Below are 15,950 nucleotides of genomic sequence, written 5' to 3' on the forward strand. Positions count from 1 at the left end.
CATAAGACCAATAGACCATTACCTTTCCAGGCATCAGAGATGTCTTCCTTCTTCAAAGAATGGGGCTTCCCTTTCTCAACCATCGATGTTGCCCTCACCTACATCTTCTCTATTTCTCGGACATCCTTTTTCACCCCATTTTCCCACCACCCTGAATCGGATAGAGTTCATCTTGCTCTCATCTCTCCACCACATGGACCTCCACATCCAGCACATCATCCTCTACAACTTCTACCATCTTTACCACCAAACACATCTTTAACTCACCCCACTTCAACACGCTCTGCTTTCCATAGGGATCACTCTCTCTGTCATTTCCTTGTCCATTCTTCCTGGCACTTATTCCTGTAAGTGGAAGAAGTGCTACATCTGCCCATTCACTTCCGCCCTCACCTCCATTCTGGGCCCCAAACAGTCCTTCCAGATGAGACAACAATTCACCTGTGAATCTGTTGGGGTTATCTATTGTATCTGCTGTTCCTGATGTGGCCTTCTTCCACATTGGTGGGACCCTACATAGAATGGAGGACCTTTGCTCCATCTGCAACAAACAGGGTTTCCTGGTGGTAATTCCAATCCTACTCCCATTTCAACATGTTGGTTTATGGCCTCTGCAGACATGAAGAGGCCACTCTCAGATTGGAGGAGCAAACATCTGGCTAGCCAACAACTTGATGGCATGGCATTGATTTCTCTAGCTTCTGGCAATTCCCCCCCCCCCCCTCCCCTTCCCTCTTCTTCTATTCCCCACCCTGTCTCCCCTCTTACTTCTTCTCACCTGTTTATCACCTCTTGGTGCTGCTCCTCCTTCCCTTTCTCCTATGGTCCACTTTCCTCTCCTATCAGATTACTATTTCTGCTCTTTACCTTTGCCACATATCACCTCCCAGCTTTTTACTTCATCCTGGCTTCACCAGTCACCTTCTAGTTTGTACTTCTTCCCCTCCCTTGATTTTCCTATTCTAGCTTCTTCCCCTTTCCTTTCCCATCCTGATGAAGGGTCTCAGCTGAAACTTTGACTGGATTTCCTCTCCATAGATGCTGCCTGACCTGCTGAGTTCCTCCAGCATTTTGTATGTGTTAAACTGAAAGTGAAAACAAGTTACATTTCTTTGTGTTGAATTTGTTTACCTTGAGTTTAGTTAACTTTCACTTCCCCATTTTAACAGATTTGGAAGTTTGAAAGAAATTCATGGTCAACGAAACATGTACAAAGTTCAGTTTTCAGATGTTCCTAGTACAGCATGCTAGTGATGGACTCAGCAGACTGGTCAAGTGGTTTCTGCTGTTATATAACAAGGCTACTTGTCATAAGATTCAGAAACAATCTGTGTTACAAAGGATAACTTAATGTTGTTCTGTTAAACATATTAAAAAGTCCTCAAATTTAAATAATAGAATAGGAACAAGATGTGCCAGGTCACTGTGTCATTTCTTCTATAGCTGAATGCTGTGCAGAAACTCATAACAGTTCAGTAAGCAATTTGATGATGAAACACTCTTATTTTCTCCACAATTCCTGTAGATAAGCTATATAAAATAAAATGTAACTGCTTTTCACTGCGTCTTGTTACATGTGACAATAATATGCCAATACCAATACCAGTTCTAGTACTGCACTTGGAAGAAAATGTATAATTCTGATTTGAGAAGTGACCAAACCTATTTGTTCTTTTTAGTCCATTATTCGGGCAGATATAAAATATTATGCCTTCCCTTAATTTAGTTTGGAATGTCATTCTTAAGGCCCCCCCCCCATCTTAAATGCAAATTACAGAAATAAAAATAGCTTGTTACTTGGAGCAAGCTCAACAAACTTAATGGATAAGAGTACTGTCCTATTTCTGACTGGCTGATGATTTTCCTCTAAATAAGCAATTATTTTTAATTGAATATAAGCCCTGTTCTTTTTTTAATCTTTCAGATGAGGAGATCATCACAAAACATATGATGGCTTTTGTAGAAATGCGAAAGCAACTGGAAGAGCAACACACCTTACAGCTCTCTATGCTAATAGCTGAACAAGAGAAGGAGCAGGAAAAGCTGCGAAGGGTAGGGGAGCAGTTCATACATTTAAGTGAGATTTACCTTTTAAGTATTATTCCATAAAACATTATTTAAAAGGATTCATTTTAAGTGTTGGGGAACTGGTATTTCTTCAGTGCTGGGCCTCAGATGGATGGGACTTTGTTTAACATTCTGCAATGCTGATATAGATTTCTAAAACTGATGGCTGTATTAAAGAAGACATAATAAAAATGGGAAAAAAATTAAACCTTTATATGATACATGGCCTACTTTTTCTTATTCCTCTACATTGTGTAACTGTCACTTTGTGATTCATGCTCCTTACCCCATGCTTTTCTTATCTTAATTTCATTATTTTTCCAGATTAGCAATTTAGGAAGTTTTGATCACAAAAAAAATGTCTTATTGTTCTAAACTTAAGATTGTTCTAAGAAGAGAGAGAGAGGTGCTTTTGTTTATTCTTGTAACTTCTGCACATTTCCAAGTTCTTCATGAGAATAATTATACAGTTTTCAGATAGTTGCTTGATAGTTCAGGTAGTGTTTTTGCTTCTGTGTCATTATTTATTTCTGTTAGTAAACAGCTCTTAAACCTACAAAAATTTTCCTGAATAAGCTAATGTAATTTCTTTTCAGAGACATGGTAATGTTGGTGAAGTTTCTCAGGTGTCTTTTCTCTTTACTCTTTTTCATAAAATGATACAGCTGAGGAATTACACCTGAATTTCCATGCCATTTACCTTTTGGAAGAAGTGAAATTTGATCATTTTAAAAAATGTTTTAAGAAATTATGTTTATTTAGGCATACAGGCCCTTCCAGCCCTGCCACTCAATCACATGCATGTGATCTACTAACCTGCCTTCCTGTACCCCTCTGAAATGTGGAGGGGAGCAGGAGCACCCGGAGGAAATACATGTGGTTACGGGAAGAATGTACAAACCCCTTACAGTGGAATTAAAACTAGTTACTGGCTCTGTAATAGAGTAATGCTGAAACTATGCTACCAGCTTTTATCTTCATTTAATGTCTTGACCAGAGTAGCGATGGCTGTTACTTGGAAACTGTTTGCATAACGTTGGCAGAAATATCTCTCATCCCCTGACAGGCACTCTTTTTCTCTCCCTTCGTTATCCATCCAGTGTTCTGCTGATCTGGGCTAGCCTTCTGGCCAAAGAAATTATGAATGTGAGACATAATAGTTTTGTTTAATCTTCATCATACATGAGATTAAATTTTTTTGTGTCATGACAGCCAAATTTGACATGCAATTTAATTTTGGTTAAACTGACCAGGTAGTAAATGAATGGAAAGTTTCCATTATATGATTTACACATTTTTTTAAAGAACTTTCAGTCAAATGTCTGGAATGTGCTTTAATTGTGACGCTATTTTGGAAGCGTTCTGTGTTCATATCCTCATTACTCTTTCGCCCTCCCCCCATTATCTTCATTAAGTATGCAAACTTAAGCTTTTTTCTTATCAGAAATATTAGTCATGTCCTTAATATAGTTTACTAAAGTAATGTTAAAACCTAATCAAATTGAATGTCCATCAACATCAGTGTAGGTTTTGGACCTTCAATTTTTGTATCTAATTGCATATTGGGAATTCTGGTGAAGTGATATTATAATTTGGAAAACTGACTTGCTGTTATTCATTCTCGAGAATTTTGGAGACGCGTGCATTTGGAAGAGGAAACTTCATTGAGACTTGTTTGGAAATGATTTAAAGTTGTATTAAAGATAATAATGAAACATAAATTGTTAGTAAGTTCATCTTTCTAGTTACAGACTTTCAAAGTTGTTTCATATTTGGTTAATTTAAAAATGGGGGAATACTTTTAATCATTGATTTACTTTATTCACTTTTAGGAAATAGAAGAACAAGAAAGGCGACTGAGAGAGCAAACAAGTTTTATGAGGGAATCTTCTGAAAGTTGTTCAAGTAAAGAAACCTCCTTAGATTGGAAGAGAATAAGTGGAAACTATTTTGTGTCTTCCCTGGTAAACAGAATGGATGGCAGTCACTCTGGTAAGGTGGTAATTAGGATTTTAAGTGACGAATTTCTTCTCCCCACAATTTTAGAATCTGATTGGTTGCATGAAACTTGATACAGCTGTGTAACATTTTAATACTATGTTTTTCTGAATAAAATTTAAATCGTTATCAATTATATTTATGCATAAAATTTCTGTATGTCTTGCTCAGTTTAAAGTTTATAAATAGTTTTAAATTAGAGCAAAAATGACAGCATTGTCAATTATGTCAGTATTGCAAGTGAATGTCAGTATTTTAAAATTTTAGGGTAACTGCAGTTGCAAACACTTTTAATCTATGAGTCAAGACTGCAAAAACTTGAATATATAGTCCATTGTTGCTGATATTCAGTGTAATACCTGGAGAATTAGAATCGGGTTCATTATAATTTTTTTATTTATTTAGAATAGACTCTTTCAGCCCTTCAAGCCGCACTGCCTTGCAGCATGTGACAGACCCAATTTAACCCTAATCTAATCCTGGGACAATTTGTATTGACCAATTAACCTACCTGGTAGGTCTTTGGAGTGTGGGAGCTAACAGGAGAACCTGGAGAAAACCCATGTATTCCACAGGGAGGATGTGCAGACTCCTTGCAGAAGGTGCTGGGATTGAACTCCGAACTTCAACGCCCTCAGCTGTAATAGAATCACATCAACTACTATGCTACCATGACACCATCTGTTGTGAAATTTGCTGTTTTACAGCAATAGTACAGTGCAATACATAAAATGTACAATAAATTATAGTATGAAATATATATATAGTGGATTCTGGTCAATTGGGACACATTAGGACCAGTATATTTTGGCCCAATTAAGCAGCTGCCCCAATTAGCTGAAGTTTCATGGAAATAGTTTAGGTGGACATGCCCCGAATCTCCTCCATTTTGACTTCTCTGCTCCAGCTCTGACTCTCAAACATGCCTCGACATTGCTCTCGCATGCACACTTTGACCCTCAATTCAGCCTCGGCTCCACTCGCCTCTTTATTGTTTGCAATGATCATTTACCATTTTTTTTTTACAGAGAAAGTGTTATTAATAAAGTATTTAGTTATATTTCTTGCTTTGAATGCGACCAGTAGGTTGATGCTTGTCCTCAGTAGCTCCATATAACCATATAACAATCACAGCACGGAAACAGGCCATCTCGGCCCTCCTAGTCCGTGCCGAACTCTTAATCTCACCTAGTCCCACCTACCCGCACTCAGCCTATAACCCTCCACTCCTTTCCTGTCCATATACCTATCCAATTTTACCTTAAATGACACAATTGAACTGGCCTCTACTACTTCTACAGGAAGCTCATTCCACACAGCTATCACTCTCTGAGTAAAGAAATACCCCCTCGTGTTTCCCTTAAACAACTGCCCCCTAACTCTCAAATCATGTCCTCTCGTTTGAATCTCCCCTACTTTTAATGGAAACAGCCTATTCACGTCAACTGTATCTATCCCTCTCAAAATTTTACATACCTCGATCAAATCCTCCCTCAACCTTCTACGCTCCAATGAATAGAGACCTAACTTGTTCAACCTTTCTCTGTAACTTAAGTGCTGAAACCCAGGTAACATCCTAGTAAATCGTCTCTGCACTCTCTCTAATTTATTGATATCTTTCCTATAATTCGGTGACCAGAACTGCACACAATATTCCAAATTTGGCCTTACCAATGCCTTGTACAATTTTAACATTACATCCCAACTTCTGTACTCAATGCTTTGATTTATAAAGGCCAGCGTTCCAAAAGCCGCCTTCACCACCCTATCTACATGAGACTCCACCTTCAGGGAACTATGCACTGTTATTCCTAGATCTCTCTGTTCCTCTGCATTCCTCAATGCCCTACCATTTACCCTGTATGTTCTATTTGGATTATTCCTGCCAAAATGTAGAATTTCACACTTCTCAGCATTAAACTCCATCTGCCAACGTTCAGCCCATTCTTCTAACCGGCATAAAACTCCCTGCAAGCTTTGAAAACTCATCTCATTATCCACAACACCTCCTACTTTAGTATCATCAGCATACTTACTAATCCAATTTACCACCCCATCATCTAGATCATTTATGTATATTACAAACAACATTGGCCCAAAACAGATCCCTGAGGCAACCCGCTAGTCACCGGCCTCCATCCCAATAAACAATTATCCACCACTACTCTCTGGCATCTCCCATCTAGCCACTGTTGAATCCATTTTATTACTCCAGCATTAATACCTAACGACTGAACCTTCTTAACTAACCTTCCATGTGGAACTTTGTCAAAGGCTTTGCTGAAGTCCATCTTAAACCGGATCCAAGTTTTGTAATGAAATCATCTTTTAAAATGCTTAGAAAAAGGTTTAGACTTAGAAAAAAGTTAGCATTTTTTGTACAGCCTTGACTTTAGAAAGATTTCTTGCAAATTGATAGTATGTAAAAAAAAAAACAATACTGTTGTTCATTGATATGGTGACCAGTATATCTCCTTTGCCAATATTTTAGAACATAGAACAGTACTGTACAGAACAGGCTTTTCAGCCCACAATATTGTGCTGATTTTGTAGCCTACTCCAAGATAAATCAACCCCTCCCTCCCACATACCCCTCTACTTTTCTTTCATCCATCCATGATAATATCTAAGAGGTTCCTAAATGTCTCTAATGTGTCTGCTTTTACCACCACCCCAACAGCAAGTTCCAAACATTTAGCTCTCTCTGGCTGAAAAAAAATTCTACCTCTGGCATCTCTCCTCCCCCCTTCCCCCCCACCATACTTTCTTTCAATTACCTTAAAATTATATCCCCTTGTTTTAGCCATTTCCACCCTAAGGAAAGGTCTGTCTATTATCTTCTATACTCTGTCAAATCACCTCTCATCCTCCTTCACTCTAAAGAGAAACGCTCTAACTCACTCTAAGACATGCTCTCTAATCCAGGCAGCATCCTGGTGAATCTTCTATAATGAAGCAACCAGAACTGAACACAATGCTTCAAGTGTGGTCTAACCAGAATTGTATAGAGCTGTAACATTACCTCACGACTCTTGAACCTATCCATCGATTAATTAAGACCAACACACCATACACCTTCTTAATCACCCTATCAACCTGGATGTGATTACCCTAATATTTTGATAATGCAAAGAATAAGAAAAGTTAAAGGAAGTAACAGCACAGGTTTACAACACATAGAAGGTATGAGTGCCTCACAGAATTATTCAAAACATTGAACAAATTCAGTAATGAAAAACTGTCCCGAACATGCGGAAATTCAAAGGGTGCAATGTCTGCTGATTAAAAAATCTCAGTTCTCAGCATAAAATAATTTACAATTGTCAGAGGCAAAACATTTGGAAGTTGAGTTAATTAACTTTACAATAATGGTTTGCACAGATTTTGAGAGTTTTACTTCTCTTCATCAGAAGGCAAATTGTTCCCTTTTCTTTCTGCTTTAGCAACTTCATATCTACAGTTCCTTTCTCTTTCCATTCAGGAGGGTAGGGTCATTCTCGGAGACTTACCTAAAGAGTTTTGCACACATGTATTGCATTATATGGTGACTTTTTTTCAGTGCTCACCAGCAATTCGATACGTGCTGACTCTTCCTTCAGTCGTTGGGGACTTGGGGATGATGAAGTGCAGTCCTCCAACTTCATTGGCAGACTGAGGAATAGGTGGTTACAGGTGAGAGGAAACTAATTAGTTTATTTTTGCCAGATGTATTTCTAGAATTTGGAAATATAATGAGAGGATTAATAAACATTACATTCAAACTGTTCTTGACATCTAGAGTGTTTTTTATTTATGATTTCATAGCCAAATCTCATTTAAAACAATTTGGATATTCTTATATACTAATTCCATGCAAAACCAAACATTTTAGTATATAAACACAAGAAATTCTACAGATGGTGGGAATCCAGAGAAACACACACACACAACACTAGAGACAGACTTCTTTCAAAGAACAGTGTTTTCCTTCCTCCACCATTGATGCTGCCTTCACCTGGCATCTCCTCCATTTCCCGGATATCCGGGCTCAACCCATCTTCCTGCTGACTTTACAGCAATAGAGTTCCACTTGTGACATACTACCCCATGAGTCTCCCCATCCAACACATCATTCTCTGCAACTTCTGCCACCTTCAATGGGATACTATCACTAAACACATTTTTAATCTCCCCTCCCCTCTCCCCTAACTACTTTTGCAGGGAGCTCTCCCTCTGTGATTCTCTTGTCCATTTGTTCCCCCCCAATAATCTCCCTCTGGGCACATATCCCTACAAGTAATTGAAATGCTACACCTGCCTATTCACCTCCTCCCTTACCTCTATTTAGAGTCCCAAACAGTCCTTCCAAGTGAGGCAACACTTCACCTGAAAATCTCTTGGAGTCGTCTATTATATTGCGTGATCTCAATGCACCCTCCTCTATGTTAGTGAGACTTGATGGAAGTTATGGGATCTATTTGCTGAGCACCTCCACTCCATCCACAGTAAGCGGAATTTCCTGGTGGCCAACGATTTTAATTGCTATCCCTGTTCGCATTCCAACATATTGCTGCATGGCTTCCTCTTTTGCTACGATGCAGCTACTCTCGGAGTGGAGGAGCAACGCCGGATATTCCATCTAGGAAGCCTCCGACCTGATTAACATTGATTTCTAATCCCAGTAATTTTCCTTCCCTTCCCCGTCCATCATCTTATATTCCCAATTCTGGCTACCTGTCTTATCACCTCCCTCTAGTGCCCCTTCTTTCCTTTCTGCCATGGTTCACACGTAACAGATTTCTTCTCTGTTCCCACTCACCTGGCTTTACCTGGCTTTACCTGGCTAAAGTTTTCATTGAGATTAAAGAGCATGAAGACACAAGAACTAGTGCTTTTTATTTGTAGTTAACAAAATTTAATGTTTCCCTTTGGTTGACAATGCAATCTTTCTAAGTAAACCATATATACCTGATTTTTCAGCACAGAATTCGCTTACTTAAGACTATGCAAATAAGGGAAATAATATGACAGATAACAAGAGGATAAAGTATAGGAGAAGTAAGCCATCTCAATTCAAATTTTCACCATTTGATAGATGTCATACAGTCATGAAGCATAGAAACAGGCCTTATGGCCGAACTCATCCATGCCAATCATGGTGCCCACCAAGCTAAACCCATGATGTGTTTGGCCCATATGCCTCTAAACCCCTCCTGCCCCTGTACTTATCTAAATGTACTTTGAAAGTTGTTATTGTACCTGCCTTAACCACAACCTCTTACTAGCTCTCTGTGCATGAAGAAATTGGCTGTTGGGTTCCTTTAAGTGTTTCACCTTTCATCTTAAACCTTTGTTCTCTAGTTTTTTTGTTTCCCTTCCATGAGAGAAAAAGATTGTGCCTTATCTATGCCCCCACATTATTTTATACACCTTTATAAGGTCACTCTTCGACATTCCAAGGAATAAAATACTAGCCTGATCAAGTTTTCCCTATAACTCAGACCTTCAAGTTCTGGCAGCATCCTCATAAGTATTCTTTGTACTCTCCCCAGTTTAATGTCTTTCCTTTAATAAGACAACCAAAACTATACACAATGCTTCAAGTACAGTCTCATCAATGTCTTGTACAGCTGACAATTTTCTTACAGCAAATTAAAATAGACATTTGAAATACTTACTAGGTATTTATGATACCATCCATATGAAATAACTGTCTTTCAGATGAATGCACCAGAAATCCATCAAAAATTTAATAAGATTACAGCTCTGGCAAAAGGATTTCTAACTCGAAGACTGATGAAAACAGTGAAATTAAAACAGCTTCAGCAGACTGTAAAAGTAAGAAATTTAAAACTTACATTATTTGTGGTTGTAGATAAGAAATTATATTCAAAGAACTCATAGTTTGGTATATTAGTTCATTCCCTGTCTTTAACAGATTTGTCCAGTTTGACACCTTCCCTGCTCTTTCCTATCTAATACTTTAATATTTTCAAATAGAGTTGAGATAAAACTTTGGTTTTTAAAGTTTATTTTGCACATCAAGATTTTATTGAATTTCTAATAATGTTGATGATTCAAAAAGCTTTGTGTAACTTTTTTTGAAGGATACCATGGAGTTTATAAATAACTTTCAGACAGAAGCACCCTTGAAAAGAGGTGCAGTTTCATCACAAGATATTTCACTGCAGGAAAGAGTTGTTGCTCAGGTATTTAACTAAATTGGTTACAAATGAAAGCAGTAAGCTTGTGCAGACAACAAGTATATAACTTTTTCATTCTTTTTCCAGTTGCGAGCTGCACTTTATGAGATACATGACATTTTCTTTGTATTAAGTCCTAATGAGAGAATGCAGATCCTATCTCAAGATCGGGAAATTCGTAAAGAAAAACAGCTGAGACAAATGGTAATTTTTTTTCTGTGAATTAGTGAAGAATGAATTTATGCGGGTTAATTGGTTGTATGTTAGCATATTACTTCAAAAATATCATTAAATTTCCCAGCATATCTTTTCCGTGATATGAAAAGGGAGTAAGAATAGCATTTAATAAAATCTTAATAAATCCTTAATAAAATCTTCCAGTCAAGATGGTGCCTGCGCACAAGGCTCCCATGGTCGACATCTTCTGGATTGATCATGAAACAATTTATTTCACTACTTTTAAGTCTTTTGCATTTGTTTTTCACCTTGATTGTGATTCTGGAACTGTTAGACATGAGAAAATCTGCATTTGCTGGAAATCCAAGGCAGCGCACACGAAATGCTGGAGGAACTCAGCAGTGCAGGCAGCATCTATGGAAACGAACATACAGTCAATATTTCAGACCGTGACCTTCATCAGGATCTCGGCTTGAAACGTCGATGGCTTGCTCTTTTCCATTGATGCTGCCTGGCATGTTGAGTTCCTCCAGCATTTTGAGTTCATTTGAATGGTCATATCTGGAAGCATCAGAGCCCTGGATGATAATTCAACTAATGTGAGGCAGTAGTGGAGATGGCCAATTAGCATGTCAAGAACTCTGTAAGCCATTGGATGAAGCAAAAGTGGGTGGTTGACATTCTTAATGCACTTTTTATTTCATTCACCTTACCCTTTTGTTTACCTCATACCTTGACATTTTTCTCCTTTACTGCACAGGAGAAATGGAAGAGTCCTAAAGAAAAAATAGCCCTTTCAATTGCAACACAGAAATCTTTAGACAGGAAAAGGCAAATTAAGTAAGTGCCAGTAATGCAGTATCTAAATATTTAGAGTGACTCATTTGTATTCATGAGGAGCTGATGGAAAAACATATTGGTGCTTTTGCTTACCAAGCTCTGTTAGAAGAAAAACACACAAGAATGCATTTTATCTCATCATAATTTGATTGGTTTTGTCTTTTATCTTCAAGAGCTGCTGAAATGGGAATACATAGTAAACAAAAGCCACAAGGAAAACAAAAAGCTTCATGTGAAACCAGGTATGAAGAGAAATAAATCTTTAGAAAAATACTTGTTGTACGAAATAAAATCTCACTTTTGTATAACTTCATATTTACAGAATTCTTCAACCAAGTCAAGGACAGAACGCCCCAGTTCAAAGGCTACTACACAGACAAGGGTAAGGGGCAGAATGGATATATTTTAGTTACTTTTCACTTTATTTTTGGTCTGTAAATCAAAAAGCTTCTAAAAATACCATGTGTTCTAGATGGTTTGGCATTTCATACCAGAAACTGATTACTAATGGATTTGAATGTTACCAGTTGCAAGATAAAGTTTCTGAATTTTGTGAAATTTGCAAATACATTGTTTTCTGCATTACTTGTAAAATTTTGTCTGATCCTCATCTAAGTCACAAAAATAGACAAACACAATCTGCCAAAACTAGTAACACACAAACAATTGTACTTTTCATGTCTTCATTGAACACAATCCTGGCTGGAAAAAGTGTGTGAACCATTGTAGTTAATAACTGGTAGAACCTTCCTCAGCAGCAATAACCTCCATCAAACATTTCCTGTAGCTGCTGATCAGACTTATACAACAGTGAGGAAAAAATTTTGATCATTCCTGCATGCAAAACTGTTTCAGTTCATCAATATTTCTGGGATGCCTTACATGTTCAGCCCTGTTCTGGTCATTCCACAGCAACTTAATTGGGTTAATGTCTGGACTCCGATTTAGCCATTCCAAAACACAAATTTTCTTTTTTTTAAACCATTCTGTTGTTGATTTACTCTTGTGTTTCAGATCATTGTCTTGTTGCACTATCCAATTTTAATTAGGTTTCAGGTGACAGGCTGCTACCCTGACATTCTCCTGTAAAATGTCTTGATACAATTTTGAATGTATTGTTCCCTCAACAACTGCAAGCTGTTCAGGCCCTGAGGCAGCAAAGCAGCCCCAAGCCACGTTACTCCTTGCACCATGCTTCACAATTGAGATGAGGTTCTGCCCTTTTCCCTCCAAACATAGTGGTGTGCATCTCTGCCAGAAAGTTTAACTTTTGTTTCATCTCTTCACAGAGCATTGTCCCAGAAGCATTTTGGGACATCCAGATGGTCTTTTGTAAACTTGTCTTTTTCTTTGGAGAACAGTGGTTTCCTATGTTTTTTTGTAATAAAGTGGACAAATGAACAGAGACTTTAGCAAGTTCTAGAGATTTCTGCAGGTCCTTTGCTGGTATCTTGGGTTCTTTTTCACCTCCGTCAGCATTGCACGTTGTGCTCTTGGTGTGATCTTTGCAGGATGCTCACTCTTAGGGAGAGCAGCAGCAGTATTGAAGTTACTCCATTTGTAGACAATTTCTCTTGCTATTGATTGGTGAGCACTCAGGCCTTTAGAAAAGTTTTTTTTTGGTCTTTTTCAACTTCATTCATCTCTACAATTCTTCTTCTAAGGTCCTCTGAAAGTTATTTTGATCGAGGCATGGTGCACATAAACAGATCTTTCTTGAAAAGAGCAGGTTCTGTCAGTAACCTGATTTGGTGTGCATTTTTTTAGGGCAGGGCACCTCTATAACCCACACATCCAGTCTCATCTCATTGATTGGAGCACCTGACTTGAAATAGCTTTTGTAGAAGGCTCATCCCCAGAGATTCACATACTTTATTGAAACTAGACTGTGGTTGTTTAAGTGGTGTAATCAGTTATTGATGAGAAGTACAATAGTTTGTGTGTTATTAGTTTAGGCAGATTGTGTTTGTATAATATTGTGATTGGGTGAAGTTCAGACCACATTTTATGAGTAATTAACGCAGCAAATCAGGTAATTGTAAATGGTTCACAAACTCATGCAACTGTGGATGTTAGACATTGCTATTAATGTAAAAATGATGAATTTTTTGTCAGTACTTTAACTTGTATGGGTAATTACTTATTTAACATTATTTTTAAGTGCAGCTCCGGAATCTTGATTCCTTATTTGATTCTAGATCAATTCTGATTTTAAAGTTTAGAAATGAAAAAGTATTGTTCTAGAGCTTAGTTGCTTCTCAGCCAAAAGTTGTTGGTTGTCAAATTTCCATTCTCAAATTATTTCGTGCCATGGAAGCTAACACTTCAGCATGGTGTCTGCGCTTATTTCTCAGTTAAGACAAATTACCTGTTCATCATTTTATTAGTATGCTCAGCTAATAATTAACTACCATTTTAGCATATAAAAGGACCATGACCTTCCGAAAGGAGAAATGCTGAGATATCCTAAGCACAGGGTAATTGTAATCTGAATACAGATTTTTGTTTGAATGGTTAAAGATTACTTTCTGCTATCAGATTATTTTTATCAGTTCTTTTATGTCTATACTATACAGATCAGCAGTAAAGTTTTCTTCACTTGCTCTTTTATTATCTGTCTCTACATGAAGTCATGTCTTAAATCAAATTGCCAAACCATGAATATAAGAAGAAGCAAGGTCAAATTCCAGAGTGGATATACTGTGTTTCCTTGCTTCCTACCCTGAAGTTAGCAAAATCTCTATAGGAATTTATATTTTCATCTAAAGATATAACTCCATCCTTATTGATTAATCTGCTTTAACAAATCAAAAAATATTAACTTCAATTGGTATAAAACCTCTTAAAAGTATTCACCCCCCCCCCCACCTCCTTGGAAGTTTTCATGTTCTATTGTTTTACAACATTGAATCACTGTGTATTTAATTTGGATTTTTTTTTGACACTGATCAACAGGAAAAGACTCCAGTGTCAAAGTGTAAACAGATCTCTACAATATGATCTAAATTAATTACAAATGTAAAACAAAAAATAATTGATTGCAGAAGGATTCACCCCCTTCAAGTGAATATTTAGTAGATGCACCTTTGAGTCTGTGTGAATAGGTCTCTATCAGCTTTGCACATCTGGACACTGCAATTTTTCCCTATTCTTCTTTACAAAACTGCTCAAGCTCTGTCAGGTTGCAAAGGGATCATGAATGAACAGCCCTTTTCAACTCCAGTCACAAATTCTCAATTGGATTGAGGTCTGTTCTCTGACTTGATCATTCCAGGGCATTAGCTTTGTTGTTTTTAAGCCATTCCTGTATAGTTTTAGCTTTATGCTTGGGGTCATTTTCTTGCTGGAAAATAAATCTTCTCCCAAGTCGCAGTTCTCTTGCAGACTGCATCAGGTTTTCCCCCAGCATTTCCCTGTATTTTACTGCATTTATTTTACCCTCTACCTTCACAGGCCTTCCAGAACCTGCTGCAGTGAAGCATCTAAACAGCATGATGCAACCACCGATGTGCTTTATAGTAGGGATGGAGTGTTTTTGATGATGTGCGGTGTTTGGCTTATGCCAGATATAGCATTTAGTCTGATGGCCAGAAAGTTCAATTTTGGTTTTTTTCAGACCATAGAACCTTCTTCCAGCTGACTTCAGAGTCTCCCACATTCCTTCTGGCAACTCTAGCCGAGATTTCATGTAAGTTTTTTTTAAGTGGTTTTCTCTTTGCCCTCTCCCATAAAGCTGCAACAGGTAAAGCACCCAAGGAAAAAGTTGTTGTATGCACACCCCCTTCTCAGTGACTGGAACTTGTAATTCCTACAGAGCTGTCAAAGGTCTCTTGGTGGGTTCCCTCACTAGTCCCTTTCTTGCACAGTCACTCAGTTTTTGTGGATGGTAGATTTACATATTCTTTCTATTTCTTGATGATTGACTTAATTCCAAGGGATAATCAGTGACTTGGATATTTTCTTGTAACTTGTACTCTTCAATAACCTTTTCGTAGAGTTGCCTGAAGTGTTCTTTTGTCTTCATGGTGTAGTTTTTGCCAGGGTACTAACTCACCAGCAGTTGGACCTTCCAGATACAGGTGTATTTTTATTACAAACAATTGAAACACCTTGACTGCACATGGTGATCTCCATTTAACTAATTACAGGACTTCTATAACCAATTGGGTGCACCAGTGATATGGTGTGTCATGTTAAAGGGGGTGAATACTTATGCAATCAATTATTTTGTTTTTTATATGTGTAATTTAGATCACTTTGTATAGATCCGTTTTCACTTTGACACAAAGAGTTTTTTTTCTATTGATCAGTGTCCAAAAATCCAAATTAAATCCACTGTGATTCAATGTTGTAGAACAATAAAACATGAAAACTTCCCAAGGGAGGTAAATACTTTTTATAGGCACTGTATATTCCAATAAAGGAAAATTCTGCCTCTTGGGTTTGATTTTCAGATAGCCAATCATCTGTAATGTCTAACTCTCTAAAGCAAATTATTGAGAAAACCCATGCATCTCTTCCATATCTATTTAACCAGATACAGAGAGTGCAGACTCTTTTAAAAAGTTAGGACTCTTAGAATAAACATAGGTGTACAACCCAAGGTCATTTGATTTGCAAATTCTGCAACATAATCTGGTCTGATTAGGGCCACATTTCCCAGTTAGGCCTTACTACTTAAGATTA

The 15,950-nt window shown here is 37.6% G+C and overlaps 1 protein-coding gene across 12 annotated transcripts in view; it reads left to right on the forward strand.

The window, feature by feature from the left end:
• LOC132399231 (centriolar coiled-coil protein of 110 kDa-like) overlaps positions 1–15,950 on the forward strand; it is a 52,431-nt gene that overhangs the window by 28,666 nt on the left and 7,815 nt on the right. For 11 of the 12 annotated variants that reach the window (XR_009513914.1, XR_009513915.1, XM_059979403.1 and 8 more), the window contains 9 exons: positions 1,925–2,052; positions 3,900–4,059; positions 7,625–7,737; positions 9,766–9,882; positions 10,152–10,253; positions 10,335–10,451; positions 11,185–11,264; positions 11,438–11,506; positions 11,587–11,646. Coding sequence is in view for 9 of the 12 variants with exons in the window: in XM_059979403.1 (XP_059835386.1) it covers positions 1,925–2,052; positions 3,900–4,059; positions 7,625–7,737; positions 9,766–9,882; positions 10,152–10,253; positions 10,335–10,451; positions 11,185–11,264; positions 11,438–11,506; positions 11,587–11,646 (946 nt within the window). In the remaining 3 variants the exon portion in view is untranslated. Of the gene's footprint in view, positions 1–1,924; positions 2,053–3,899; positions 4,060–7,624; positions 7,738–9,765; positions 9,883–10,151; positions 10,254–10,334; positions 10,452–11,184; positions 11,265–11,437; positions 11,507–11,586; positions 11,647–14,880; positions 14,953–15,950 lie in introns of all 12 variants that reach the window. The other variant, XR_009513916.1, reaches the window with a different exon arrangement.

The sequence above is a fragment of the Hypanus sabinus genome, chromosome 9 (assembly GCF_030144855.1).
Source record: "Hypanus sabinus isolate sHypSab1 chromosome 9, sHypSab1.hap1, whole genome shotgun sequence".
NCBI lineage: Eukaryota > Metazoa > Chordata > Chondrichthyes > Myliobatiformes > Dasyatidae > Hypanus > Hypanus sabinus.